Source organism: Zeus faber (assembly GCF_960531495.2).
Source record: "Zeus faber genome assembly, chromosome: 15".
NCBI classification, from domain to species: Eukaryota; Metazoa; Chordata; class Actinopteri; order Zeiformes; family Zeidae; genus Zeus; species Zeus faber.
In genome coordinates, this window is record NC_137194.1 from 26,895,726 (window position 1) to 26,923,588 (window position 27,863).

The 27,863-nt window shown below is 41.0% G+C and overlaps 2 protein-coding genes across 2 annotated transcripts; one reads left to right on the plus strand and one right to left on the minus strand.

Moving 5' to 3' along the window:
* The first annotated feature begins 4,459 nt into the window (after window positions 1-4,459).
* On the plus strand, window positions 4,460-12,712 carry rprd1b (regulation of nuclear pre-mRNA domain containing 1B). The gene is made up of 8 exons (XM_080015182.1): window positions 4,460-5,030; window positions 5,502-5,631; window positions 6,211-6,344; window positions 6,991-7,017; window positions 7,425-7,543; window positions 7,797-7,923; window positions 8,765-8,940; window positions 10,507-12,712. The coding sequence occupies exons 1-8, from the start codon at window positions 4,880-4,882 to the stop codon at window positions 10,654-10,656; spliced, it is 1,014 nt and encodes a 337-aa protein (XP_079871308.1). The 5' UTR covers window positions 4,460-4,879; the 3' UTR covers window positions 10,657-12,712.
* A 109-nt stretch (window positions 12,713-12,821) lies between these two features.
* LOC307241148 (protein-glutamine gamma-glutamyltransferase 2-like) lies at window positions 12,822-25,457 on the minus strand. Its single transcript, XM_080015178.1, has 15 exons — window positions 25,396-25,457; window positions 24,184-24,369; window positions 23,420-23,653; window positions 22,846-22,964; window positions 21,337-21,465; window positions 19,607-19,775; window positions 17,655-17,790; window positions 16,916-17,019; window positions 16,711-16,799; window positions 16,443-16,596; window positions 15,357-15,445; window positions 15,071-15,254; window positions 13,850-14,010; window positions 13,570-13,706; window positions 12,822-13,249 (listed from the first exon to the last, which is right to left on the minus strand). Exons 1-15 carry the CDS (start codon window positions 25,403-25,405, stop codon window positions 13,102-13,104), a joined length of 2,049 nt encoding a protein of 682 aa, XP_079871304.1. The 5' UTR covers window positions 25,406-25,457; the 3' UTR covers window positions 12,822-13,101.
* Window positions 25,458-27,863: the final 2,406 nt, after the last annotated feature.

Sequence of the window (27,863 nt, forward strand, 5' to 3'; positions counted from 1 at the left end):
TAATGCCATTTATTATCTTGTGCAAACTGGTGGAAAGAGGGTGAAGACTGTGGTGGAATGCCATAGGTTTTCATGGCAGCCCTCAACTGTACATAAAAGAAAAAAGTGCTACCTGTCAGATCATATTGATTACATCAGTCCTGAAAGGAATGCAACCCCTCATCACCACAGACATCGCTCAAGTAATGGATCCCCTTATTGCTCCATCTGTGAAATTTTATGGGAGATCCCCCGATTAGAAGCCCATCATTATTAAAGTTCAAGTTCAAGTTCAAGAGATTTTTTGTCACCTACATCTACACACAGTCATACATATATGCAGTGAAACGTCATGACACCAGGTGATTACACACAATAAGCTCTATAAGCTCTAAAAATACAAAAAATAGAAAATACTGTATAGGTGAGCAAGCAATCTAATCGGAGGAAATTTTACATGCATCTTCCACTGATCTCCATACCGGGACCAATTGGGAAACTATGGGGCCATAGCGCCGTACACTGAATGGTGGAAATGTCAGAGAATAGCAGGTCTCGTAACTGTGAAGGGTGGATCAAGCTTTCCTCCGTTGTCCGCCATAAAACAGTGACATCTGGGTTACACCAGGTGGTGAGTGGCTGCAGTGCGAAGGCCCAGTCGTAATATTTAAAGTTGGGGAGCGCGAGGCCACCATCCAATCTCTCGCGCTGAATAGCAGTAAACTTCGGACGAAGGGGTTTGCCCTGCCAAACAAACTAAGAGATGGCCCTCTGAAGCTTTCTCCAGTAAAGGATAGGGGAAGGAAGCGAGAGCATGGAACTAACAAAACGTATTATTTTGAGTACGCTTATTTTAACGATGCAGACACAGGCTCGGAGGGAGTTGGGCAGAGACCATCTTTCCAGACCTTCCTGAAGATATCCTCAAAATTAAGGGCAGCAGCTCAGGATGTAGAGCCGATTGTCTAGTGATTGGAAGGTTGCCCATTCGGTCACCAGCTCCTCCTGGTAGCGTGCCGAAGGGTCCTTGAGCAAGACACTTGACCCTCTAACTGCTCTCGTTGAGATGGTGTGTGCCTTGTGAGGTATGTACAGCAGAGCGCTTTGAGTTGTATGACTAGAAAATCGCGATTAAAAATGCACCCCAAAATAGAATTTTGTCATCGAAGAGAATATATCATACACCAATTTTCTGAGGTTTCAACCTGTCACTTTGATTGACAGGTGTCAATGATTTATGACACCTAGATGATTTATGACTTAAAGATTATGATTTAAAGATATTTAAGTTATTCTAAAAGGGGCTAGGTTAGAACACAGTCAGTGTGTGTGTGTGTGTGTGTGTGTGTGTGTGTGTGTGTGTGTGTGTGTGTGTGTGTGTGTGTGTGTGTGTGTGCGTGGGTGTGTGTGTGTGTGTGTGTGTGTGTGTGTGTTGGTGACGTTTCACAGATCACAGATAAAAGCGACACAGAATGTGTTGGGATTTTCATTCGTACAGTATTTTAAACTCTGTGCTGAAGAAGATTACACACTTATCATCGTGAACTTCGACCAACCTTATTCAGGTACATAGTATTTCACAATCACAGAACGTATAGCCAGGAAGCCGGTTGTTTATACACTAAAAGATTGTGCGGGTGAAGTACTACAAGGCACATTCTTCGACAAAGAAATGCAGTAGATGATTATTGATAAACACAAGAGTATCTAGTACAAAATAGATAAGGTAACCGGACATACCGAGTATTTTTCCAGTGGCCGACACACATTGGGGCCGATATCATTTTTAATAAAAAAATAAAAGTAAAAGATTGTCCAACGACTGGCATATAAAGCAGGGACAGTGGCCAATTGGTTCATTTTCTATACTGACACTGGGCTGGCCCAATCACATCTCTTACTGTTTGTGCACAGGGACATAGTAGATGATCAACTTGTCAGTGACAACTACGTGCCTCTGTTACGATGTGTTAATATAGCAAACACAAGCACAAGAGACCCCATTCTGTCTTTTGACAAGCCATTGTGGAATATTCTTAGCAGAATATTCCAACAATTCGTCTGATTAAATAGTACTGTCTCCCAGGCTGACATCTCTTGGGAGTGGCATTGAGCGAGAAAGCTACGCTCAAACCACTATTTTAATAATAAAATGGAATGGAATTTTTGGGCTCCAAAATTACAACAACAAGTAGATGCTGTAATAACCACATGCGAAACATGGATAAAAAGTAACATCAGGAAAGCAGTTACTACTCGAATAGGACATATCCCAGTCCCTGAAGGTCTGTTTAAACATACAGTATAAGACTGGATTTGGTAGATATGTTTAAACCCATACAAGGGAAAAGATACAGAGGCAGTACGAGCCAAACATAAAAATGCAGATACAGTGGCTAAATTCCTGTGCAGAGAAATTATACCAAGATTATATATTATATATCCCGTCAATAAGTTTGGACAATGGCAAGGAATTGGTGGGGAAAAAACAGTGAAATGGATTTTACAGAAATTAGGAATTAGGGAAAGGCTAGGCTGCGTTTCTCACCCCCAGAGCCAGGGAATGGTAGAAAGAGCTATTGGGGTAATAAAAAACAAATTGCTAAAAAAATATGCATGCATGCAGGAATAATATGGGTAGATGCACTACCAATTGCTTTGATGTCAAAGACAGTTAACCGCGTCCCTTGACTGATGAGTTTAGAAAAAATAATGAGCAGTACAGTTTGGGTGCAGGTGCAAGATAAGACAAATAGCTCTCTGACCACTATGACTCTCTCCTTGTTCAGAGGGAAAAAGGAGTAATGTCTGTAATAGTTAGCTGGGAAGGAAGGGAATATGAGCATTGTACTGTATGTCTTACTGAGTGGTGACTTTTACCAACTGCAGAACTGAAAACATTATAAAATACAGCCTAAACAGGAGATATAATAAAATACAATTCTTAATCTTCTAAGAAGATAATATTTTCTATCACACATGGAATCTTTGCAAGTTAGTGGTATGGAATAGCATAAAAAGAGATTCTTATTGATTTCATATTGAGTTTTTAGTGAGTATTCTGCTGACGGTGTTCTCCGAAACCCAATACCTTTGCCCTTTTCCCTATCCCGATTGGATCCCAGGCTGGGTTAGGGTTATGGTTGTTTCTAAATATGATTACCAAGTACTTATAGGATGGGTTAGTCATCATGTTCACACAATGTATCTTTTGTCGTTGTCATTATTATGTACCATACCATTACTCTGTTTTATTAGTCGTGTTTGGTATGAATGTAAAAGAAAAATGCAATAATTTGTTCAAATAACGAATATTCATATGCCTCATATAACCAATACTCATATGCCTTTTGTTCATATGTGTTTGTTCATTTTCTCAGTTATGGGAACATCTTGCTATTCTCCAGTTTGTATATAGAGATAAGGTTCTCCAGCTGGGAGATCCGATCACGGTCCCGTCGACTCCACAGTTCTTCAAATTGCAAAGAAAGGCGAGGTGCGTGAGTTTTGAGACATCCACAACATTACTGTACACAGCACATTATTATTTTTTTGAGCAAACATCATGTTTTATTGTATGAAGAACAAATCATGAGGCTAGGGGCGTAGTCACAAGGTGACACCCAACTTTTGTATGTATAAGAACTCAAATGTGTAGAGAGAGACCACTGTATCACTGTTTAGAAAGGGTTTATCTCACCGACCACCCAGTGGAATTTCTCAGACAGTTAAATGTTCCAATATTACATCAAATAAAAGAAACAACTCCAGATAAACAATATTTATGGATATGGATTCTGGTGTGATCAACTAAGATTCTGCTTGGTAAACTTTAAGTGGAAGATCACATTTCCAAAATAATTATGGGAGTTTTGTGAATCCTAATTAACACAGGATGTTGCATGTACACATGTTAAGTGTAAAGGAATGAATATCATTCACCTCAACTCATTTACATCACAATATTTTAATATATATAAATAATATGCATGTATATTGTATGAATAGTATTATTGTTGTTGTAATTAGTGTTTTATTTATATATAAAAGATTTTAAAAAGTATACTACATCTTTGTAACAATGCAACACTCAAAACATCTATTGTTACAATATTACAAAATATATTATACCTGTACGAATGTTACTCAGTTTTATAGCCTCTTTATTTTTATTAGTAGAATTCAAAACAGTTTGTATAATATAATAATTGTATAAAGGCAGTAATCGATAAAAAAAAAAACCAAGTACAGTTACTTAAAAATAATTAAATACGCAATAAAAAAAAATCAATCAAACAAACGCATTTGACTTGACATAAGTTGCATTGAAGCACACACATAATAGAGCAAAACTCATCTTTATTCATTTTCCTAAACTACTGTACGGAGAGCGGGCGTTGCGTGACGCCATCACTGCGCGCCACGCACCCTGGGGTCAAAGGGCAGGGAGCCATTTTCCAGGAGACCTTGCTAAATAGTTAGCAAGTGTAGAAAACAATCGTTACAATTGCCACTATTCTTCCACTCTTTACTCTTACGGCACAAATAAGTCATAGGTAGTAAATGTTATATTCGGTTGATTTACTCAGACGTAATGCGGCAGCGGGGAGCGCACGGCTGGCACGGTGACGGTTGCAGCTCGGCTGGTCTGTAAACAAACACTGGAGACAGAGTAGGAGACCTGAAAATTAATTTTAAATTCCGAGGTTGGTCAGCGGCTTGTCAGAACCATAATCCAACTGAAGGGTAAGCCTGTATGTGATTTAATAGTACTACTAATCCGACACGCTGCCTGCCCCACGTGGCTAGCTGACTTCAGTTTGGATGACACTGCTAGTTGAGAAGAGCTGAGTTAGTATTCGGCTAACTGAGAGTGACTAGAGGAGCCGGTGAGCCCAAAATGTCGTCTTTCTCCGAGTCTGCCCTGGAGAAGAAGCTCTCGGAGCTGAGTAACTCGCAGCAGAGCGTCCAGACCCTGTCCCTGTGGATCATCCACCACCGAAAACACTCTCCTCTCATCGTCAAGGTCTGGCACAGGGAGCTGAAAAAATGTGAGTGACTCTGAGACCTGGATCTACAGGTTACTTGGTTATCACACTTGAGAATTGTTAAGAGTTGCAAAACCCCAATTGCACTGTGATTGTTGTGTTTCTAGAACTTTCTATGTGGACCATACTTGTTCATAGCAGTGATTGTCAACGCTTTTCATACCAAGGACTCCAAGTTGGATATGCATTACGTATTGGACGCTGTTTATATAGTAATTGGTATAGGACCCCTATTTTAGTATTGTTTTTTGATATATTTGAATCCAAACTTCCATACCGGAATATTCTGCTGTTAGGCAGATCAAAGCAGCCACTATTGTACATTCTCTCATGGTGCTTACATGTTGTTTATAAAACAAAGGTAAAGTTTATCTGTTAATAATTTTGCTGGGGATCCCCGGACCCCACATTGAGGACCACTGATTTTAAGTATGGTCTAGACCTAATTGTCATTTTGCTGTGTGTGTCTTTCAGCTAAATGCAGTAGGAAGCTGACATTCCTCTATCTGGCCAATGATGTGATCCAGAACAGCAAAAAGAAAGGACCAGAGTTCACCAAAGACTTTGAGACGGTCTTAGTTGATGCCTGCTCCCATGTTGCACGGTAGGGAAACTAATGCTGTCACTGTATAATTTACAGCTGATGAAAGTATTCTTTAGTGTGTGTGCGTGTGCGTGTGTGTGTGTTGTTTATGGAAATGCTGTGTGGAAAATAGTGACTAGTGTGGTAAAATGTTATGCTCCTTGTCTGCAATTAGTCCATAGAAACCTGCTTTGCTTGATGCTGGTTTTTTTTTTACATCAGAAGGAAAGTGGGGGGGGGGGGGGGCGGGGTACCTGTTCGATTTATTCCAGTTTCTAATCTCTTACCTTCCTAATCTGACCTAAAGTAAACTGTTCTAATCGCAGAATAATCTAGTTCATAACCTTCCCCTTTTCTACCTAACACTGACCTCTGCCCTCTGCCCAAATACTGTATACTGTATCACATTTCCCTTTCTAATTACCTGTAATATTTAAATAAATATGAGAGAGAGATTTGTCCAAAAATCAGTTCTGTTATTTTTTTCTGGTCCCCAGGTGATATGGTTGTTGTGCTTAATGATACAATACTCTACTCTTCTTCACTGTACTTACCTGAATGAAACTAAGTCCGTTGTACTCTTTTCTTGCCGACCTGCAGCGAGGCGGACGAAGGCTGCAAGAAGCACATGGAGCGACTGCTGAACATCTGGAAGGAGAGGACTCTCTACAGACCTGACTTCATCCAGCAGCTCAAACTGGCCATTGAGGACTCCAACAGCCCCAAGCCTGCAGGTTGGAACACACTGAGCTAGGACAAAAACTGAATACCTACTGGGAGAGGTGTAACTTACTGTTCTGGCTGTAAACTTTGAGTAAATTCTGTAAAATACCTTGTCGACTGCCTCGGGTGTACGACCTACAGGTTCCTAGGGTTGTTTATTTAGGAGTTATCTATCGTAGTTGCCAGGCAAAGCCAGATAATCTGGCTACAAACCTCCCTTAACACTGACTGTGGCTTTTATCCTGTTGTTTGCTTGTTTGTTTCTTTATTTTTCTCTCTGTCTTTCTTTCTTTGTCTTTCTGTCTTTCTTTCGGGCTTTCTTTCCTCAAACACACATGCACACACAAACTGCACAGAGATTGATAGATTTAGAATTTATCATGTTATTTTTTCAATTGTAGACAAAACTATTGTGTTGACCTTGGTGAATTAGTGTTGTGAAACCTTAAATTGCTCCATATCTGTTAAACTGGTTCTCCTAAATTAAAACACTTGGATGAATCTGACAGCTGCATTAAGTTCTAAAGGAGTTTTCCAGAGATTCAAAAAGTACTGTACGGTGCAGTTAATTCCTGCTTGGCCCAGATGTGATGGTGTGAATTTTGTTGAATGCCAGTGACGCAAACCTTTTTTTTATTTATTGTGTTTCAAATCTAGTTGTATCCTCCAACGACAAAGTATCTGGTGAGTTCTTTGCACTTTCTGTATTTAAAGAGTAACGAAACCATTAAATCTGATGTGAAGTGACACACTTGCCTCTAATTTAAGTTTAAGTCTTAATTTAAGTATTATTTTAATCATATATAGAATTTGCAATAACCTGTGGTCAACCAAAAACTGCAGCCATGTCTTCAGTTTGGTTTTGGGGCTTGGTTAGACTTAAATCTCACATCATGTTTTCAATATTGACTTTGAATGTTGATTGTTGATGTTCTTGCCCTGTTATTGCACAGCTACAACCCCAGAGTTAAATAATAGAATAATATTACAACAATCATCTTCATCTTTTTACACTATTGACTTGTTCCCCTCTGTAGCATGATAAGCTGTGATGTAATTTCCTGTTTCTTTTCTTTCTTTGGTCTGCGCAGAGGAGAAGCGGGCCGTGAAGCGAGGCTACCAGAAGATCCAGGAGGAAGAGGATGACGAAGACGACGACTACAGGAGCCACATGTCTCCGCAGGCCTTGGACGGCTCGGCCGCTCAGCTGGTACGTCCAGCTCACCCCTCCCATCAGTATTTTGGAACAAACTTGATTTGGAAATGAACCAAAATGAAATGATTCTCTCTCGACTGAACAGGATCACTTTGTTTCGTCCCGCTTTCTCTCCTCACATCCTCTGCTCTTGCACTGATCTCTTTCACTCTTCACTTCCCCTCCGTCAACGCATCCTCTTGTTTCCTCTTTTCACCAACGTGTACACACACACTTTCTCTGTCTCTCTCATGCACACTCTGCTCAGACGGAGGAGCTGGTCAAGGCCTTGCAGGACCTGGAGAACGCTGCGTCCGGCGATGCAGCCGTCCGGCAGAAGATCGCCTCTCTGCCGCAGGAGGTCCAGGATGTCTCGCTGTTGGAGAAGATCACTGGTAAGACATGCGTGCGCGCACTTGCATAGTTTGGTTAATTTGTCTTTTGTTCTCCCTTACATAATTGTCTTTATTGAAGTAGACATTTAGAACATCTATTTATTATTTATACATCTGAGAAATGGTTCTCTTTTATAACCTGATATGTATTCTAAAAGAAAAAGATTTCGCCAAATGCCTTAGTTCAGGTAACTTGTGATAAGTGTTAACCATCATTTTGTACATTATTTCCTTCTCTTACTGTCATTTTATGATCTAAATTAATCATGGAGCAATAGATGGATTCATCAATTATAAATGTAATCATTGCTATACAAATTAATAATATAAAAGTACTGTCTATCATGTATGTAATATAACCCTGAATCTCCCCAAAGTCTTATCTATTTCATTTGAACTTGGCCCTCCTCATTCTGTCCGCTTTAACAAATGCCATCACTAATCTGGGCACAATTTCAACCTATAAGTATGATTTTTGATTTTGATTTGATTCTTTTTGTTCTCTGACAAAGTTTTACAGTCCAATGGCAGAATTGAGACCGTCTTCAAAGTGTTAAATGGACTTGAACTGTGTGTGTAATTTGAATAAACATCCACATTTTTCCATGGATATCAGTTCAATGTCCTCTTCTGAGAAATCAGTTCTCTGCCATCCTATTAAACCTTTAAGTTGTTGGTTTGGTTTCGTCATGGACATTGAAAGTCCTGGAAACGTTCTTGAATTTCAGTTCATTTTAACTTGAATCCTGTTCAGGAAGTCAATGACTTTTAATAGTGAGACTTTTTGTGACTGTTAAAGTTGGAATGGTCCCTCTCCCTCATGCTCTTGTTCCACCCTCAGACAAGGAGGTCGCGGACAAGCTGTCCAAGACCGTGGACGAGGCCTGTCTGCTGCTAGCGGAGTACAACGGGCGGTTGGCGGCCGAGCTGGAGGACCGCAGGCAGCTGGCCCGCATGCTGACAGAGTACATCAGCAGCCAGAAGGAGGCACTCACCGAGAGGGAGAAGAAGCTGGAGGTAAGAACCTGAACCGCTCGTAGTTGAATTAGGGAGTGTAACCATTTGTAAAGTGATCGTGATTAGCTTGAGTCACTGTGGTCAGGGACGGATTGATACATTGAGACGTCTAATGGGGGACAAATCTGGTTGGCTTGCTGACTGCAAATTGGTGTAATTTTGAACGGAATACTTGAATCAAGCAAAGTTATCTTTCGCCAGTGGGATGAGAAAATTGGAATTGATAAAATCTATGTCCTATTATCTTGTTCTAATTTGTATAAATGTGTATCTCTTTTTTTCACTGCAGTTTTTTGCTGCTGTTACACATGAATTTCCCTCTGGGTTTAATAAAGTTTTATCTCATTTCTTAAAACAAGAAGGGCAACCATCTTGCAGTGTGAAGTTATCTAACCCCTTGGCCACGCCAGAGTCGACATGTCATGTCAGGTCGCGAAAGCGTCACATCATTTTGTCGATTCGTCAGTTCACACCGTCTTCATTCCGTCTACGATGCGCTTCTGAGAGCAGCACTCTCTTGACTTTCTATCACTGAAACTACAAATTGTGGAATGTATCAACCTTTAATGGGTTATAGTGAATCTTTTATTTTTATTTTTTCAACCCTTTGCTTTTCATTTCATTCGCATTCATTTAATTTGTCTGTTTCGTTTATGAACGTAGTTGGATTAGATTATTAGTTTACACTTTGCGCCTGGAAAAATAGGGCAGAGGCATAAAAAAAACACGGGGGGTTAAGGAGCCGCGCGGCATGCCGCTTTCGTGACACTGACGCTTCCGCTTGGTGTGACCTTCCATATTGATTGACATGGCAGCGTATCTGAAGCGCTTACACGACGCTGACGTGTTGCTTCTGGTGTGGCCCAGGGGTAACTCTCTTCAAACCATCTTATCGTTAATTTGGGCTGTTATGATTATTTAATTTGGTGATTTAATCATACAAGTAATTTCAATTGACAATTTAATTGTCTTACATGTTCATTTCATCCCACAATAGTAGTATAATATAAGATCCTATAAAAAATATCAACCTTATAAAGAAAATCCATGAATATTGGAAGATAATCATTTCGGCAGACCGTTAATTTGCTCCAACCCAACTGATGAAAACATTAGTTTTCGCCACTTTTTTAAACATTGGCACGATTTCTACAAAAAAAAGCTCAAAAAAGTGGGATCAGGGGATTATGTAATAATTGTGACAGGAAAGATGTCTTTATGTCTTGTTTCAGGGTGGAGAACATCCAAATCTGATATTATAATAATATTAATAAAATATATTGTATTTATTTTTATTAAATACATTTTGCTTTCTTTTTTCATTATTACTATTTATTTGCCTTCTATTAATGTAAACACCCATTTACTGCATGTTGTAAATGTTATAACTATTATTATTGTTGTTATTATTATTATTATTATTATTATTATTATTATTATTATTATTATTATTACACTCAAACAAATTCCTACTGAGCCATACTGCTCCTGCTTTCCCTTTACAAACGTGGAAAACGACAACGATACCAATTGGGTCTCACCTTCCCCTGGTTTATCCCCGTGCAGGAGTACAAGCAGAAGCTTGCCCGGGTGACCCAGGTGAGGAAGGAGCTCAAGTCCCACATTCAGAGCCTCCCGGACCTGTCGCTGCTCCCCAACGTGACCGGAGGCCTGGCCCCGCTGCCCTCGGCCGGAGACCTCTTCTCTACAGACTGACACTCACGCCCAGCCAGACCACCGGAATGCGCCTCATGCCCCGAGGGGGAGGGAGGGGGGGATCTACTGACACACACACACACACACACACACACACACACACACACACACACACACACACACACACACACACACACACACACACACACACAGCATACACTTCCAAACGAACAGGCCGCCCCCTGCTGACTCCGCCCAAAACGGGTGAAAAGTCAAGAACGAAGCGATGGACGTTACCCTCCCTCCCTCCCCCATTATAGGTGAAACTCAGATTCCACTGCACCAGCTTGGAACAGTATGGCTTCCTGTTTGGTTTTTAATACTCCCTTTTGTTGTTTTTTTTTTGTTGTTGTTTTTTTTAATGCTGGGAATGTCCACTGCAGTACCTGGATTGTGTGTTTTGGGGTCGTGACGTGTGGATCTGTCTCTGTGCTTGGCCACTAGCGCAGGTTGGGACTGCACTATGAAGGGGGATGTTCCTTTATTTACTTTTGTTTTATAGGATTTCAGTTTGGCGGCTTTCTCTTTGCGAATAGTCGACATTGTGTTTTTGTTGTGTGTCTGCGTGTGTGCTTAGAGAAGAGGGGCTTACTTTGGATTTCAGTTGTTTGATCAGTGTTTGTAGGCCACGACTGTAACTCGGACTCATTGCAGCAACATTAACCGCCAACGTATGTACAAGTGTGGAATTCCAATTTACCGTGTAACTCACCACCACACTTCCTAACTGCGGACGTTCAGTCCCATGTGTTTAAACCAACCAATCTCATGTTTCTCATAGTCCTTTCTACCATATTCCTTTGACAGTTAAGCGTAACGTTAATAATAATTGTTTGATAACAGTTATTGTTATCAGTTGTTACAGTTATAACAATTGTTGTGAAAGGGCAAGTTCTATTTGTTACTTTTAATGAAGATACTATTTCTACATTTTGCAAAAAAAATCATGCTTGTTAATTTAAAGTATAAAACTTATGCTTCATATTTTCACGTCTGATTTAGACTTTTGTCTAGAAGGTGGCCTAAATTTCCTGATTTTATTGCATGAAATCGTGGAAATAGAAGGAAGAAACATCACCTTCCCCCCCCCCCCACTGTGTTCATTGTCAAAAAATACATAAACAACAGCTTCAACTCCCCGCGGCCCCTTTTCTCAGGAGTCCAATCCGCTGACGGAGCAACGGGACAACAGTTATGGTTGTTGTCCCGTGTGGTGGACAATCCAAAGTGGCGTTGGGAGCGGTAAGAAGAAGCAATACGCAGGTGGCGTCGTAGAATTTGTTCTAACTGCAGTTCTTTGTCAATACCATGACAGAATAGTTTGGAGAATTTATATTTCATCTTCAATATATATGTACAGCAAAAAAAGCAACAACAATTGAAACCCTTTGTTTTTTTTTTTTTTAATAAAAATACTTTAAAGTGACATTACGAGACAAACTGCTTATGCTGTAAGAAGAAGAGTGTAAGTGAGGCATGTTGGTCAAGATCAGCCACAACTCTTCTGAGTGAACTGTAACCAGCAGGGGTGGAAATGCATTTGGCGGGGTGAATATATTGTAGCATTTCGTGGAATAATCTAAAAAGTACGAAACTAACGATGTAGAAAGTTCTACTTCAGCAAAATACTCAAAACACATCCATTATGGGTTCTCGTATGACAGAGATACTACAAAATAAATTATAATAGATGCAGGTCCAGTCTGATCACTACTGAACACGTGTTGCAGGGTTACAGTGTAAGTTTACCTCAAAAGAGAGTAGCAGTTTTTAGAAAAATCCTGAGTTTTCCTCCCCTAAATTTGATTACAATTTTATTCAGAGACATTTAGGTAGTCTAGAACAAAAGTCATTTTTCAGACAAGCAGAAGAATCCGGGTCAGTCTGAAGGGTTTAGACGGTGTTTTCACGCAGAGCTGTATGTTAGTATGATCTTACTACTGACTGTTTCTGCAGGATCCTGTGTTTCAAAGGCTCCATCTACCAGTGGTGGTATTTTTCTGTATTGAATTTGCTTCAATGGATACCAATAAAATGTAACCATTTGAAACAAAAACATCTCCATTTTTATCAAGGTATTTAAAGATTTGAATGACTCCCAATACAGGAAGTACCGTGTGTATTTATCTTCTTGCAGATGTAGGTAGTAATGATACATGCACACATTATGCACAACTATTTTTTAATTTATATTTTTCCGAATGGCTCACAAAAATAAAATCTTTTGGTATGTAACTAAATAGACTACTAAATAATCATTTTTGTATCAACGTGGTATTATCAAATACTGTATCTGAAAATGGTCACTACCAAGAACTTCAAAGACCCCTTCCATTCCAGTTGATTCTAAGCAAATGATCTTGGATTGGTGAGATTATCAAAGGTGTGAATCCAAACTAGTAATGGAAGGAAGACTGTGTCCGTCCTGGGTTCCTGCAACACGGATCACTCCTTCACCACGACATTGATGAAGCTCTTGATGTTCTTCAGCTTGTCGCTGTCAAAGTCCACCAGCAGCACTGTGGCTCCCGCACTACTCGGAGACAGCTCTACCTTGGCCTTGGCTTCTTGCTTTGGGTCGACGGTTCCCACCCTGGGAACAGAACGAGAGGTGGTCTGTGGATAGTTTCAACTGGTGGCCAAGGTACACTATTTATCTCACTTTATTTATTCAAAACACATGCTACTCTTATTACTGTGCTGTGGTGTAGTGAGGGGTATATGCAGGTGTATTGGTGAAGTCAGAATTCTGAGATGAATCCCAAAAATGAATTTTATTTTTCATATGGCAATTGTTTTCCTGTGGCCCTAACCCTCTTCTGTTAGATTGCAAGTTGTCCAATCAGGAATGTTATTCTTAATGACAAGAGATATCAAACACACAGTTATAGGATTTGGGCAGAGTCGACGTACGTCACAGTGACAGGCTTTCCCTGCGTGAGTCCGACTCCCTCCAGTGTGAAGCTGCATTGCTCAAGAGCTTCGGGCAAGGGGTTGAGCAGGGACAACTCTGCTGTTAGAGGCTGTTTCACCATGGCCTCTCCAATGAGCTATAGAGAGAGAAGACAGTCATGGATTCAAGTTAAATTAAGCATTTTTGTAGATATTTTGATCCAATATCAGTTGCATTAATGTGACCTGTATTATGAAGCTATAGTTCGTAGAATGCAACGATATGGATTCCCCAAAATACCTTGATCTCCACATTTGGCTCGTCCATAACGATGGTCTTCTCTGCCTTGTGGTACTCCTGATTGGCTCGGTCCATGATGAAGGCGGTCAGCTGGATCAGCCGATCAGAGGTGATCACGGATCCATAACTGGAATACTTCAGCTTCAGGTAGAGGCGTCTCTCTGAAGAGCGAAAGACATTGCTATTGCTTATCACAAAAATTGAACTTCTGATCTTGATTTGTTTTGCAGATTCCTGCTGAAATATTAATAATAATGTCTAATCTTGAGTTTCTATTTGATTGATACAGGAAGAGGATCTTTTGAGGAAAGAAATACATATTTCTTGGCTGTGTTATTTCAGGGTATTTATTAGAAATATACAATCAGAATCAAAAATCGATTTGCCAAAAAGACTTAGAGGCGAATTCATAAAGAATGGATTACGGTCGCTGATAGCACCATGAACTGAGCATCACTTGCAACCACTATCTGCCCCGTCTCAAGGTCCGAACCACAAAACATATTGCGCTAATGATATGCCGGTGCAAACACGGCCATAAAATCTTTTGCTGCTGAGTGCTATTTGCCCTTGTTTTACGTATGGTCACAATTATCCATGTGGCAAGGTATAAATGATGGCTTTGCAGCCAAGAACACAGTAGGTATAGTATTTTTAGACCACGAGCTACAAGTCCTGACCGACGAGGTGCAGAGGCATTCCTCAAAACTTCAGGCAAGGAATTTAAACGCGACAGAGAGAAACCGTATTTGGGTTTTAATATCCCAGTCTGTCAGTGCTGTTGGTGTTTTTCGAACGCACACCTTCAGACTGTAAATGAAGTGTGCATGATTTGAGGCGGAGGACAAAAGAAAAAATATCACACGTCTCACAAACGGGACACCCCTTATAAGTACGCCTCACTTAACTCTCCTCAGGCGGTAATCATTTCACTCTTACTGCATGTGGCTATTAGCGCTGGTGTTTGTGAATTGTATTATTTTTGCAATGAGGCTCATTTGCATAGAGAGGGGCCAGTTTTGATCTGTTTCAAATCTATAAATAATATCTAATTTAAATATGTGCAAATAGCACCGGAGCACCGAGACGCTATTTGCTTGACAGAGCAGTTAGGGGTGCATTTCACCCTTTGCGGGTGCTTTGTGAATTACACGGTTTCTTTTTGTCCTATTTGTGCAGGTTTAGCAGCGGCAAAAGCCTTTTGGTCTGCATTGAACCGACCTTCTCCAGGGGGAAGCTCCACTTTCTCTGAAGCGAATCCGCAGTTCCCCCCCCGCACGTTGTTGTAGCCGACGGCTCGAGCAAACATCATGAAGGTGCAAGTCCTGGGCTGCATGCAGTTGTTGGTGAGGACTGCGTACACCTCGAAGTCTGATCCCAGCGCCATGTTGTTGCTCAGCTTGATCTTTCATTCAAATTGAAAGGCGGTTACTCCCTTCTTCGCTAATGAAGATGGAAGTTGTGTGAGAAAGATGTGAAGGACATTGAATCATTGAATTCTGGACACCTTCAGTCGGAGACCTGCCTCCTCTCCACGTTGCTGCAGCTTGTTGTGGTGTTGGGCCTTCTCATACACCCGCCTCTCCTCCTTAGAACCTGGAACAAGTTGGGATCAAAACTACTACCAGTACCACTACTAGTATTACTAATACCACCACTACTACTACTACTAAAATCACTACTACTAGTACTTCTACTAATATCACTACTACTAGTACTACTACTGGTACCACCACCACTACTGCTGCTAATACCACCACCACTACTGCTGCTAATACCACCACCACTACTACTGCTAATACCACCACCACTACTACTGCTAATACCACCACCACTACTACTATTACTAATAACACCACTACTACTGCTAATACCACCACCACTACTACTACTACTAATAACACCACTACTACGACTAATACCACCACTACTACTAATGCTATTACTACTAGTAATATTACAAATACTACCACTACTACTACTACTACTAATGCTACTACCACTACTACTATTACTAATACAACTATTACTACTAATATTACTACCACTACTACCACCACTACCACTAGTACTACTACTACTACTAGTACTACTACTACTACTACTATTACTATTACTAGTACTAGTACTACTACTACTACCACTATGACTACTACTACTACCACTACCACTACTACTACTACTACCAGTACTCCTGCTACTAAGGTGTTGGGAGTCATGGGGCCTGAAAATGAAAGGACTCCCTACCCCCTAACCCCAGTTCAGATCAGCTTTGATGCCTTCTATCATCATATTGAATGTTGTTTTTCCAGTGTCCTACATCTGTCACAAATTATACATTTACCAAACTTTGTGATAACAGATACCATAAAATAAATATGCAGACATAGAGTATGTGGGAATTTGATATGATATTAAAGGATCAGTAGTAGAGATTAAGCAAAAACAAGATTGGACCTTCACTTTGATATTTGAATGTAATGTTTGAGGGTCTGTCATTTTATATCTGTTTGGATTATAGTATAATGACTTTATTCTATTCTGTATATTTGTGTGCTTGTGTCTTTGTGTACATGTGTCTGTGTGGCTGCACCTTCAGGATACTTGTAGTGGTGTGTGATGTCACGTCTCTCATCCGTTCCAACAGCTTTGGTGCTGATGTGTTGCCCGATGTCCTTAGTCGACCCTCTGAACATGACAAACTCTCCGGTCGACAATTTAACATATTCAACCAAGTCGGCATTAACCTGGAATGCAGACCCAAGGGAAAATAACAGACCAGTGTGGAAGATTCCAGTATAGCACACTTTAGCCTCAACAGTGGAATTGAAATGGTCAAGAAGAAATGATTAAAAACCCACCTCTGCAAAAATGAATGGAGCATCGTACTTATTTGTCAGTTCTCCTTCCTTGATGGCTTTGATGGGTACCGGTCCACAGCAGAACACCCCTGAGAGAACGGCAGAGAGTCCACATACCAATAAGCATTTGAAATCAAATAGTGAGATAGTTTGTGACTGTTGAAGGTTAGCTTTTTAAAGGAGTGAGGACAAGGGCTTAGGATACCGTCACTCTTCTCCTGTGGAGTGGGGTCGCTAGCCTGCCACCCGTTATACTCCGGCTCCAGATCTGGACGAGTCATCCAGCTTTCCACCCAGACGTGGAAGTTCCTGGTCCAGGAAGCCAAGATTTCGATATTTGTCAATACTGTATTCTGATTGGCTGGGTCAATACTGCACTGTGATTGCCTCTAGTAATTGAGGCCATGCCCACAATTGCATATTGCAGGTTGAAAGGAACAGAATTAGGCCGCGCCTCATTATCATAGTCAATAAGCAAAGTAAAACCACACCTCCAGGAGCATATTAAAGGTTGCAAAGGAACAGAATTAGGCTGCGCCCTCATTACCATAGTGTGCAAAACAACAAGGCCACGCCCAATTGCCTTTTTTGACGACGCCTGATCTTAGTAAAATAAGTCACATCCGCATCATAATATCAATATTCCATTACCGATACATATGCAGATTCCTTCTAGTTACAGTAATTAGTTAGATAGGTCTGAATATTAAAGGTGATGCCTGTATCAAGTCTATTAAATCAATACTGTTAAGTATCAATACATTATGTGGTATTCAATATTACACTTTGGTGCAGATGGGTTTTTTTTCAGCAGTACCAGTATTGAAAAATGTCCTCACAATACCTGATCTAATAGTGTGTGCATGAACTGATGTGAGAGAGATCTCAAGCTTTAGAGAGATGGAGAGAGAGGCAGAAAGACAGATCATGGGAGAGGGACTGACCACACTGAATCATCATCCCCAGACATTCTCTCCCCGTTTTCGTCATAATGCTTCTCGATCACCAGGTTGGCGTTTACGTCGTGAGCCGATTCGAAGTTGGTGACCACTCGGCAGGGGATTCCCAGAGAGCGGGACACTAGTGGAGAAACACCGGCTGTTAAAAATACACTTCACACGTAGGTGGCAAAGCGACAAACCATCAAACCTGGAGATCAGGAACAGTGTTTGCTGAACAATTGATAGTTCAGCTGTACCCTTTGATTCGATTAGCGAGTGAGAATAAGCACTAAAATAACTGTGTGCTTATGAACATCATCCCATCCCACCATCATGTTAAATTGGACATGTACAGTGGGGCAAAAAGTATTTAGTCAGCCACCAATTGTGCAAGTTTTCCCACTTAAATAGATGAGAGAGGCCTGTTATTTTCATCATAGATATACCTCAACTATGAGAGACAAAATGAGAAAAAAAAATCCAGAAAATAAATCACATTGTCTGATTTTTAAAGAATTTATTTGCAAATGATGGTGGAAAATAAGTATTTGGTCAATAACAAAAGTTCATCTCAATACTTTTTTATATACCCTTTGTTTGCAATGACAGAGGTCAAACGTTTTCTGTAAGTCTTCACAAGGTTTTCACACACTGTTGCTGGTATTTTGGCCCATTCCTCCATGCAGATCTCCTCTAGAGCAGTGATGTTTTGGGGCTGTCGCTGGGCAACACAGACTTTCAACTCCCTCCAAAGATTTTCTATGGGGTTGAGATCTGGAGACTGGCTAGGCCACTCCAGGACCTTGAAATGCTTCTTACGAAGCCACTCCTTCGTTGCCCGGGCGGTGTGTTTGGGATCATTGTCATGCTGAAAGACCCAGCCACGTTTCATCTTCAATGCCCTTGATGATGGAAGGAGGTTTTCACTCAAATCTCACGATACATGGCCCCATTCATTCTTTTCTTTACACGGATCAGTCGTCCTGGTCCCTTTGCAGAAAAACAGCCCCAAAGCATGGTGTTTCCACCCCCATGATTCACAGTAGATATGGTGTTCTTTGGATGCAACTCAGCTTTCTTTCTCCTCCACACACGACAAGTTGAGTTTTTACCAAAAAGTCTGCAGGTCATTCACTAGGTCCCCCCGTGTGGTTCTGGGATGTTTGCTCACTGTTCTTGTGATCATTTTGACCCCATGGGGTGAGATCTTGCATGGAGCCCCAGATGGAGGGAGATTATCAGTGGTCTTGTATGTCTTCCATTTTCTTATAATTGCTCCCACAGTTGATTTCTTCACAACAAGCTGCTTACCTATTGCAGATTCAGTCTTCCCAGCCTGGTGCAGGTCTACAATTTTGTTTCTGGTGTCCTTTGACAGCTCTTTGGTCTTGGCCATAGTGGAGTTTGAAGTGTGACTGTTTGAGGTTGTGGACAGGTGTCTTTTATACTGATAACGAGTTCAAACAGATGCCATTAATACAGGTAACGAGTGGAGGACAGAGGAGCCTCTTAAAGAAAAAGTTACAGGTCTGTGAAAGCCAGAAATCTTGCTTGTTTGTAGGTGACAAATACTTATTTTACCGAGGAATTTACCAATTAATTCATTAAAAATCCTACAATGTGATTTCCTGGATTCTTTCCCCCCGTTCTGTCTCTCATAGTTGAGGTATACCTATGATGAAAATTACAGGCCTCTCTCATCTTTTTAAGTGGGAGAACTTGCACAATTGGTGGCTGACTAAATACTTTTTTGCCCCACTGTATATTATTCGTTAAACGAGACTGAATGGGACATTACTGTGAGCACTGACTGCCACTATTGACCAATCAGAATTGAGTATTCCACAGAGCTGTAGAATAATCATTGTTATTGTACTGAATGTTATAGATCAGTGAATGGAAAAAAAGGGCAAAGCGATGCTTGTTCGTGTGTTGATTAGTTTGTTTTTTGCAACCTGTGCATGCGATAGCAGCAAAGACCCAGCACTGGCCGTATTTGACAGGTCCGCTGTCCGCCCACGAGTTCAGGATGTCCCCGCTGCCGATCCAATGCCCTGGATGGATTCCATCTGGGAACTCGTCCCACCTGCCGATCAACACACCCTGGTCATCGTTACTGTTGATCTGGGAGGACAATGACAGAGGAACACTTTACTTTAAATATCTTGCGATGGAGACATATTTTCCATATCCCAATTTTTTATATCATTATTCAGTGACTTAATTTGGTCCATGCTGCTCTGGGGCATTTGGGTCTATGCCCAGTGAGCCCGTGTGGTAATGCACCCTTGGCTCAGGCTCGCAGTTTCTAATTTGAGGTGCTACTCATATGTCTTCTACTTCTTTTATGTGTGCCTCTTCAAACAGCTTATATATAGCTTACTTTCCGGTCATGGCTATTATGTTTGGCCTGGAACCCCCCGGAGATGAACCAACTACCAATAAATGGAACTAAGTATTAATTAGAACTGGCAACATACAGATCAATCTAGAAAGATAACTTTACTGACTAATAACCTCAAAAGCATATGACGTGTTTTACAGTGTATATAAATATATATATATATATATATGTATATATATATAGATTTTTTTTACATGAAAAACAATATTTCATATCTTTATCTACAACATCACAGAGCAGTGTCTCACATATCTGAATAATCTAAATTAAAATAATGAATACATTTTGTGTATAAACACACGATGGTCAAAAACTATGTGTGTTTTTGTAAATGATGTGGGTTTTGTCATGTATGTCATTGCTGCTGCAACACTGGAATTTCCCATTGGGGATTAATAAAGTACCTCTATCTTTATCTTTATCTTATACTATTATTATATATCCAACTGTTCTATTATAGTATTTTTTTGGCCTACAATCAAACTGGAACAGGATTAGTAGCAGCTATTATCTGACGTTGGGTAATGTTACACTTACGGGAAACAGTGGAATAAATATTATGAAGGTTTGAATGGGATGTGCAAAAAGCAGGAAGAAAGTTAGGCAACACTATTAATGAGATCAAGTTAACTACACAGTCATTTCTGTGTAACATTCAGAGAAAAATGTATTTAAAGTAACGTTAGTTATCAACTAGTAATACCACAGTATAGTAATAACAGTGATAATAGGTAATTTTACCAATTTCACATTAATCCATGGAAATTAAGTATTAATAGAAACAAAGCAATGGAACCAGAAATAACTGAATTACAACAAGTAACCTGTGATTAACAATGTAATGTTTGACAACAGTTACTAGTCAATAAGAAAAAGAAATCCCATACACTAAGAGCAATGGTCATTCTATTATTCACCCCATAAAATACTTTGTGAATAAATGCAATTATAATGGAAATGATATTATATGAAATTATAATGGCCTGCTGGTATATTACTCTCTGATTACCACATTATTACTACATAATACATACTATTTTCTTACTATGTGTTCCTGAATTATCTATCTACTTAGTTATTTGATTGTTATTTACACTGTATTGCTGCTGAAGGGATTTATACAGTGAACAATACAGTACAGTAGTCATTCAACTTCTCCTTCCTTCCTTCATTTCTTCATTCCTTCCTTCCTTCCTCCCTCCATCATTCCTTTATTCCTACCCACCCCCCTCCTCCTTTTTCCCTCTCTCCCTCCCTCCACTGATCCCAGATCAGACTCACCATGGCACTCAGTACCCTGGTCACATAAATGGGATTTCTTCTGGCAAAGCAGTCCTGGTCTGCATCAGATACAAATTTGGGGTTATCATCCAAGATCTTCAGACAGACATCCAGGATGCCAGGCTCAAACTGTGGACAGACACACGTAAACAGAGAGAGATGGAAGAATATGTTTTCAAAATGGCATCTATTATTTTATGTGATTTATTATTGTTGTTTTATTATTATTAACTTCGGCATCAACTCAGAGAAAATGGAACCCAGCCAGACTCTCTGTGATGTGATTGGTTGAGAGTCAGACGCTGCCTTTCAGTTCTGCATCACAAGTTCGAGTCCAGGTCACTGCCATTACTCCTTAAATCAGAGGAGGCAACACCAAGACTCATAGATCTCAAAGAGAGACGCCACTCTAGGAGGTCTTGGGCATTCAATGCCGAGTCAGCTTTTGACGGTGGCACCCCGAGGTTGCATTTATAAGCCCCCAGAGACCACCCCTGAGCGTGACGGAGACCTGGTGGCATGATAGTTCAGAAGCTGCTGTCCAGCGCTGTCGTCACAGGTTCAAGTCCCGATTCTTCAGAGCGGAGGTTTCTTTAATCAGATGACTCATTGGCGAAGGCTCAAAGAAGCACCTGAAGGTTTGATGCCCACCGAGATTTTGAAAGGCGGCATCCCAAGAGCTTGTTTAAAAATGCAAGGGTAACAGGATCAAGCATGAGGGTAACCTGGTGGTGTTGTAATTGGGTACCCGGGATGTCGGGCGAGCCGGGGGGGCCAGTTCAACTCCCTACTCGCCCCCAGAGCCGGATCGCGGCAACAACAAATCACGCTTGTTGCTTTGCCGCTACCAGGGCGGAGATAGAGTCAAACCAACTGACCCCTGCATTTAAACACGCACTTGTGTTTGAACTTGCATCAAACCCTCGGGTCCTTGAACACCAAAATTCTCATCCAATAATGTACGTCTTTGAGCCGCTGAGTCTAACAAATCGCAGTCGTATTCTCAAATCATCTCATTAAAGGAACGGGACTTGGATGGAAAAAGTGGGACTTGAACCTGAGATGGCAACACTGCACCGTGGTGTCTGATCCTGTCGCAAGTCAGAACCCTGCTAGGATCCAGCTTCTCTGAGAGGATGCACTGATGACTGTGATGATGTAATCCTCTTATGGTAGGATTATAGAGGGCAGTTTAGACTGTTTTCTCTATCCTAGGGGCGCTCTGGAGGGCACCAAGGCATCAGGGGACTATACACGCCACTTGATTGAAATTGATTGTCGGGTGCTATTATGGACAAATGTACTATGATTAATATAAATGTAACCAGATGCTAAAATGCATTTTGATTTTCTTTCCTCAATAAAGATGAAAAATAAAAACACAGGAGCAGAGCAGAAAATTGTAATCTGAAAATTTGTCCAAAATGATTTTACCAAGTTTACTCATGTGTTCATTTTACTCATGTGTACAGCTAAAATAAATAAAACAGTGTAGAACATTTAATGTACTTGGCCAAAGTTCCATGGTTTCCCTTTGATTCGTTTCGCCGCCCCCCTGTAGATGAGACCGTGCTGAGCTAAAACATACTCCTGCCTCTTCTCTGCATTCCGCATATAAACAGCATCCTCTGCAGGAAAGCACAGAACAAAACACATTATTGAAATAAAAACAGAATTATACATCATGCAGCGTCCAAGACGACTTTGATGCGATGGAGAAAAAAAAAAAAGAATCTCTGATGTCCAACAAATTGAACAGTTGCCTAACTTGGAATTTTAGGTTGGTAAAGTTGATATTATTTAAAAACATGTATGACCTAGGGCATAGAATGGAGTTATGTTTTTGTCATAGCAATAAAATTGTTACCTCTGAATTATTTTAATTATTTGTTTTGTGCTAATTACAACAATATTCAATCGGAAGCAGTGTTTCCTGCATGAATCCATGTTTTCCTCCAGTGCTTGAAAGTCATTTATTAAGGTTGGAAAGTATTTAGTGGAGTTCACTTGAATGCATCATTAAACCCATTGTAAAGTAAAAAGTAAAAAAAACATAAACAATTAAAAAGTTTGATGTACTTACTGGGACACCAGGCATTGAAGAGCAGGATGAAGTCCCCCAGGCTCGTCTCCCTCCCGTCCTGGTTCAGGGTCAGTGAATACTGTCCGATGGGGGCGTTGGTGGAGGAGCTGATTGAGAGAGACACTGTGTCTTCAGAGGAACCCGTAGTCGCAGAGGCGCTCCATTCACCTTCCACTACCGAGTCACTCACGCCAAAGGAAACCTTGGTGTCCGACTCTTTTCTAGGTAATGGACCTAGAGTGCAGGAGACACATGTCAACACAACACATACACACACACAGAAATGATTATGTTTAGATATACGGTTTGAAAGATTGTTATGGTTTAATTGTTAATTTAATTGTAATTATGTGAAATCATATAAAGCTATAGGATTAGAATAATATTGAGGTATTGCATTAGAAATGGTTAAGTCAAGATATTTTGTGAGAAATTATGTTAAGGTGTTAGAAATGTTTGGTTTAGTTCTGAAATTATTATTGGTTATATTGGGCAAAATGATACATGATTAAGTTAAGGTTAGAAATGGTTTAGATATTAAGTGAGAAATGGTTATGTTTAGGTATCTTGTCAGACATGATTGAATATAGGTATAACAATAAAGATTGTTATGTTTTGGTATTACTTAAATGTAGGTATTAGTTTGGTATGGTAAAAGTCAGGGACAGGATTTAAGGCCTTTCATTGCACAGCTTAAAAGACGAATAAGCACATGCATACAACAACACATTTGTGTGCAAGAAGACACCAGATCATTGGCGGACCTGTTTTGACGATGAGTGTTAAACTTGCTTTCCCGGGTGTAAATTGGGCGCTCCCAGCCGTGAGGTGCAGCGTGGCGCTGAAGGGCTGCCCCCTTCGAACAACCAGACGCTCGTCTCCGTTCAGCTCTGTGTGATGGCTGCGGTTGTTGCTCTGAATGTGCAGATCACAGCGCTCGACATCCAGGACTGGTGGTGGAGAGAAGGATGAATGAATAGAAGAAAGAAAGCAGAAAATAAAATTAACTAATCATGTTATGCAAATAACAATCTCAATAATAATAACTTTTGTTGCCTTTTGTTAGTTTTTATTGCAATAACTTTGCGAAAACTTTGAAGACAATTCCACCTCTGACTCCCCGAGGTTGGGGAGTGAGTCTTCATACAGGCGGTTACAAAAGTTTGACGTAGGTGGCAGTGGTTTAGGACAGGTCTATTGGATAAACAGGAGCAGGTTTATATCACAAATTCTACTTATAAAGAGCCTGCAGAGACTCTGTGGATATTTATGAATAATCTTCCAGGAAAGGTCGATCTGCTCCGCTCGGAGAACAGCACGGAGAGGTGTCAGAAAATGATTTCAAAGGTTCACAGGAATTTTTTAAAGGATTAATCATATACTGTATAATACTTAAACATGATTTGCCATTAGAAAATACCTTGCTATATGCTGTTACTATATTCTTTTGTGCCACCCTCCTGGCCAATCAATTGATCAATTGAAAAGAAAGCGACCTTGAAAAAAAAAGTTGCAGTTTCAAATAGAATTCTTGGACTCGCAACGTTATCCACCCAACTCGGGCGATCTTATGGCTAACCACTTGAAATGTTTGACAATGCTATGGATAATTGGAGATCCATAATCGCCCTCAGGTGAGAGTGTGTGTGAGTGGTGTTTGATTCAGGGTATCTCCTAAAGGTGAACTGGGGCACTAGCCCTAGTGACCAGCTTATGCTGAGGCACCTCTTTGAGGATTACCTGACCCTGTGTAGGTTCATTTCCTACATGTTCACTGAGAGTGGTGAGTGATGTCACCCTCCATTCATGTCCACCGCTTTCCATTCCAGAATATCAATCTGAAACACAATCTTAATGCTCTTCTATGGTGCTAGACATCCAAAACCATCAGTTATATAATGCATTTAAGAAGAGCACCAGGTATAATGCTATTGATAATGGATAGTTGTTAATGAATACACCAGCAGAGTTTTTACCTTGAGTCATGTCTGCAGTGAAGTCCTGTCTCTCCTTCTGTCCTGTTGGTCAAAGCTCTGCAGTGCAAGCCACTGATCCCTATTTGTAGCGTTTGAAACTTGATAAGAGTCTTACCGTGTCGGGGTGTCCAGCCCCTCCCTGACACTGTTTTTAGTCCTGACAGCACAAAATAAACGTCCCTCACTGATGACGGACCAATACTCATACTGGTATCAGACCACAGAGTCTGTTCTGCTGAACATGTGTCACTTTGATCTGGCCTTGCTGCTTACTTCTTCAAATTTGTGCAAATATCAATTTTTTAAAACATGTTTATTTGTTATATTATTATTTTTCTTTTTATATTTTCATTGTTGGGAATTAACAACAATGAAACATGACACTGGCTGAACTGTTCAGCATTACACAAATTAAACTTTGAAACAGTAGATGACACAGTTAAGGGAGGATTTCATAATGTTGTTAATAATGTCAGTGTTTTATTGTTTATTTACTTATATTGTCAAGTTTCAAGATTCAAGAGGTTTCTTTTTCACATACATATACATACTTTCATACATATATGCAGTTAAATGTCTTTGCAACGCACCCGGAGATTATGCACAATAGTTACTAAACCGAACATAATAACTAACCTAATTCCTACCCAACTAACTAATTGAAATGAACTGATTCCTAAAACGTAATGCAGTTAGTGAATAGAATAATTTAAATAAAATAAAATGAAACTAAATTAAGACTCAAAAAGATAATACAGAGTGGGGGTACACAATAGAAGTAAAGGGAATAGTTATGTATAGGGATAATAGGGATAGGCTATTTGTATATACAGATATGTGCAGTAAAGTGCATGTGAATAAACTGTGTATGGAGATATACAGTACAGTATACAACAGTATGACACAGCAATACGGTAACACCGAATGCTGTATACCATATGCAGTAACCCAGAACAGTGATACAGTAACTTGCAGTACAGTATGCTACATACAGTACAGTAAGGCAGTGGGGGCTATGTGTGTGTCTCAGTGAACTGGTGAGTTCAGCATTGACAGTTCTTATGGTTTGCAGGAAGAAACTCTGTCTCAGTCTCTCTGTCCTCACTGTGTGACTGCGGAGGCGCTTGCCTGACCGCAGCAGCTGGAACAGTCCGTTGGTGGGGTGATGAGGATCCTTCATGATCCTGCGGACTCTGCTACTACACCTCCTGGTGTATAAGTCCTGCAGGGAGGGGAGGGAAGTTCCAGTGGTACGTTGGGCTGAATGCACCACCCTCTGCAGGGCCCGCCTGTCCTGAGCAGTACAGTTCCCAAACCAGGCAGTGATGTTGCCTGTCAGGATGCTCTCCACTGCTCCAGAGTACAAGGACTAGAGGATCCTCACCGAGAATCTGAATTTCTTCAGCTGCCTGAGGTGGTAAAGACGCTGCCTCACCTTTCTCACCAGAGTGTCTGTGTGTATAGTCCATGTTAAATCCTCTGTGATGTGGACTCCGAGTTACTTGAAGCTGCTCACTCTGTTGACAGACGTCCCATTAATCACCAACGGTTTGTGCGTCCTCGATTGTAAACCTACCACCATGTCGACAATCAGCCCCTTAGTTTTGTTGACGTTCAGCAGGAGGCTGTTGTCCGGGCACCAGAGTGACAGGTCAGCCACCTCCTCGCGGTAGGCCTTCTCATCATCGTCGTTGATCAGGCCCACCACGATGGTGTTGTCAGCAAACTTGATGATGGTGTTGGAGCTGGAGCTGGCCACACAGTGTGTGTACAGGGAGTACAATCCTGTGTTCAGGGTGAGGGAGCTGGACATGTGCCTCACCACCCTAACCACCTGGGGCCTGGCTGTGAGGAAGTCCAGGACCCAGGTACACAGTGGAGTGTTCAGTCCTAGCTCCCGCAGCTTGACAGCCAGTCTGGTGGGGACTATGGTATTGAAATCTGAACTGTAGTCGATGAACAGAAATATCACATAGCCCGCCATCCAGGTGCGTGAGCGTGGTGTGCAGTACCTGGGAGACCACATCGTCTGTGGATCTGTTCGGCCGGTGCACGAACTGCAGTGGGTCAATGGTGCGAGGGAGGGAGGCGCAGATGTAATCCTTAATCAGCCTCTCGAAGCACTTCATGACCACCGAGGTGAGGGCCACTGGACGGTAGTCATTCAAGCAGGCAAGAGAGGCAATCTCCGGGACAGGGATGACAGTGGACCTCTTGAAGCAGGATGGGACCAATGACTCGGTCAGGGAGGCGTTGAATATCCTAGTGAGCACCGGGGCTAGCTGGTTAGCACAGGTCTCCACTGCTCACCCAGATATGCCATCTGGGCCCGCAGCTTTCCTGGTGTTCACACGCATTAGAGCCCTCCTGACGTCATGCTCAGACACAGAGCGCGCGCTCATCCCCAGCAAAATAATATTTCCATATGAGGATTGTGATTATGATTTTGATATTATGATTACGATATT

Coding starts and splice junctions, on each gene's coding strand:
- LOC307241148 (XM_080015178.1), bottom strand. Junction 14,011..15,070: donor GGAGCTTCCCCCTGGAGAAG/GTCGGTTCAATG, acceptor TTCGCTCTTCAG/AGAGACGCCTCTACCTGAAG. Junction 13,250..13,569: donor GGAAAGCCTGTCACTGTGAC/GTACGTCGACTC, acceptor TTCTGTTCCCAG/GGTGGGAACCGTCGACCCAA.
- rprd1b (XM_080015182.1), top strand. CDS start 4,880: ATGTCGTCTTTCTCCGAGTCTGCCCTGGAGAAGAAGCTCTCGGAGCTG. Junction 7,544..7,796: donor ACGGCTCGGCCGCTCAGCTG/GTACGTCCAGCT, acceptor CACTCTGCTCAG/ACGGAGGAGCTGGTCAAGGC. Junction 7,924..8,764: donor GCTGTTGGAGAAGATCACTG/GTAAGACATGCG, acceptor TTCCACCCTCAG/ACAAGGAGGTCGCGGACAAG.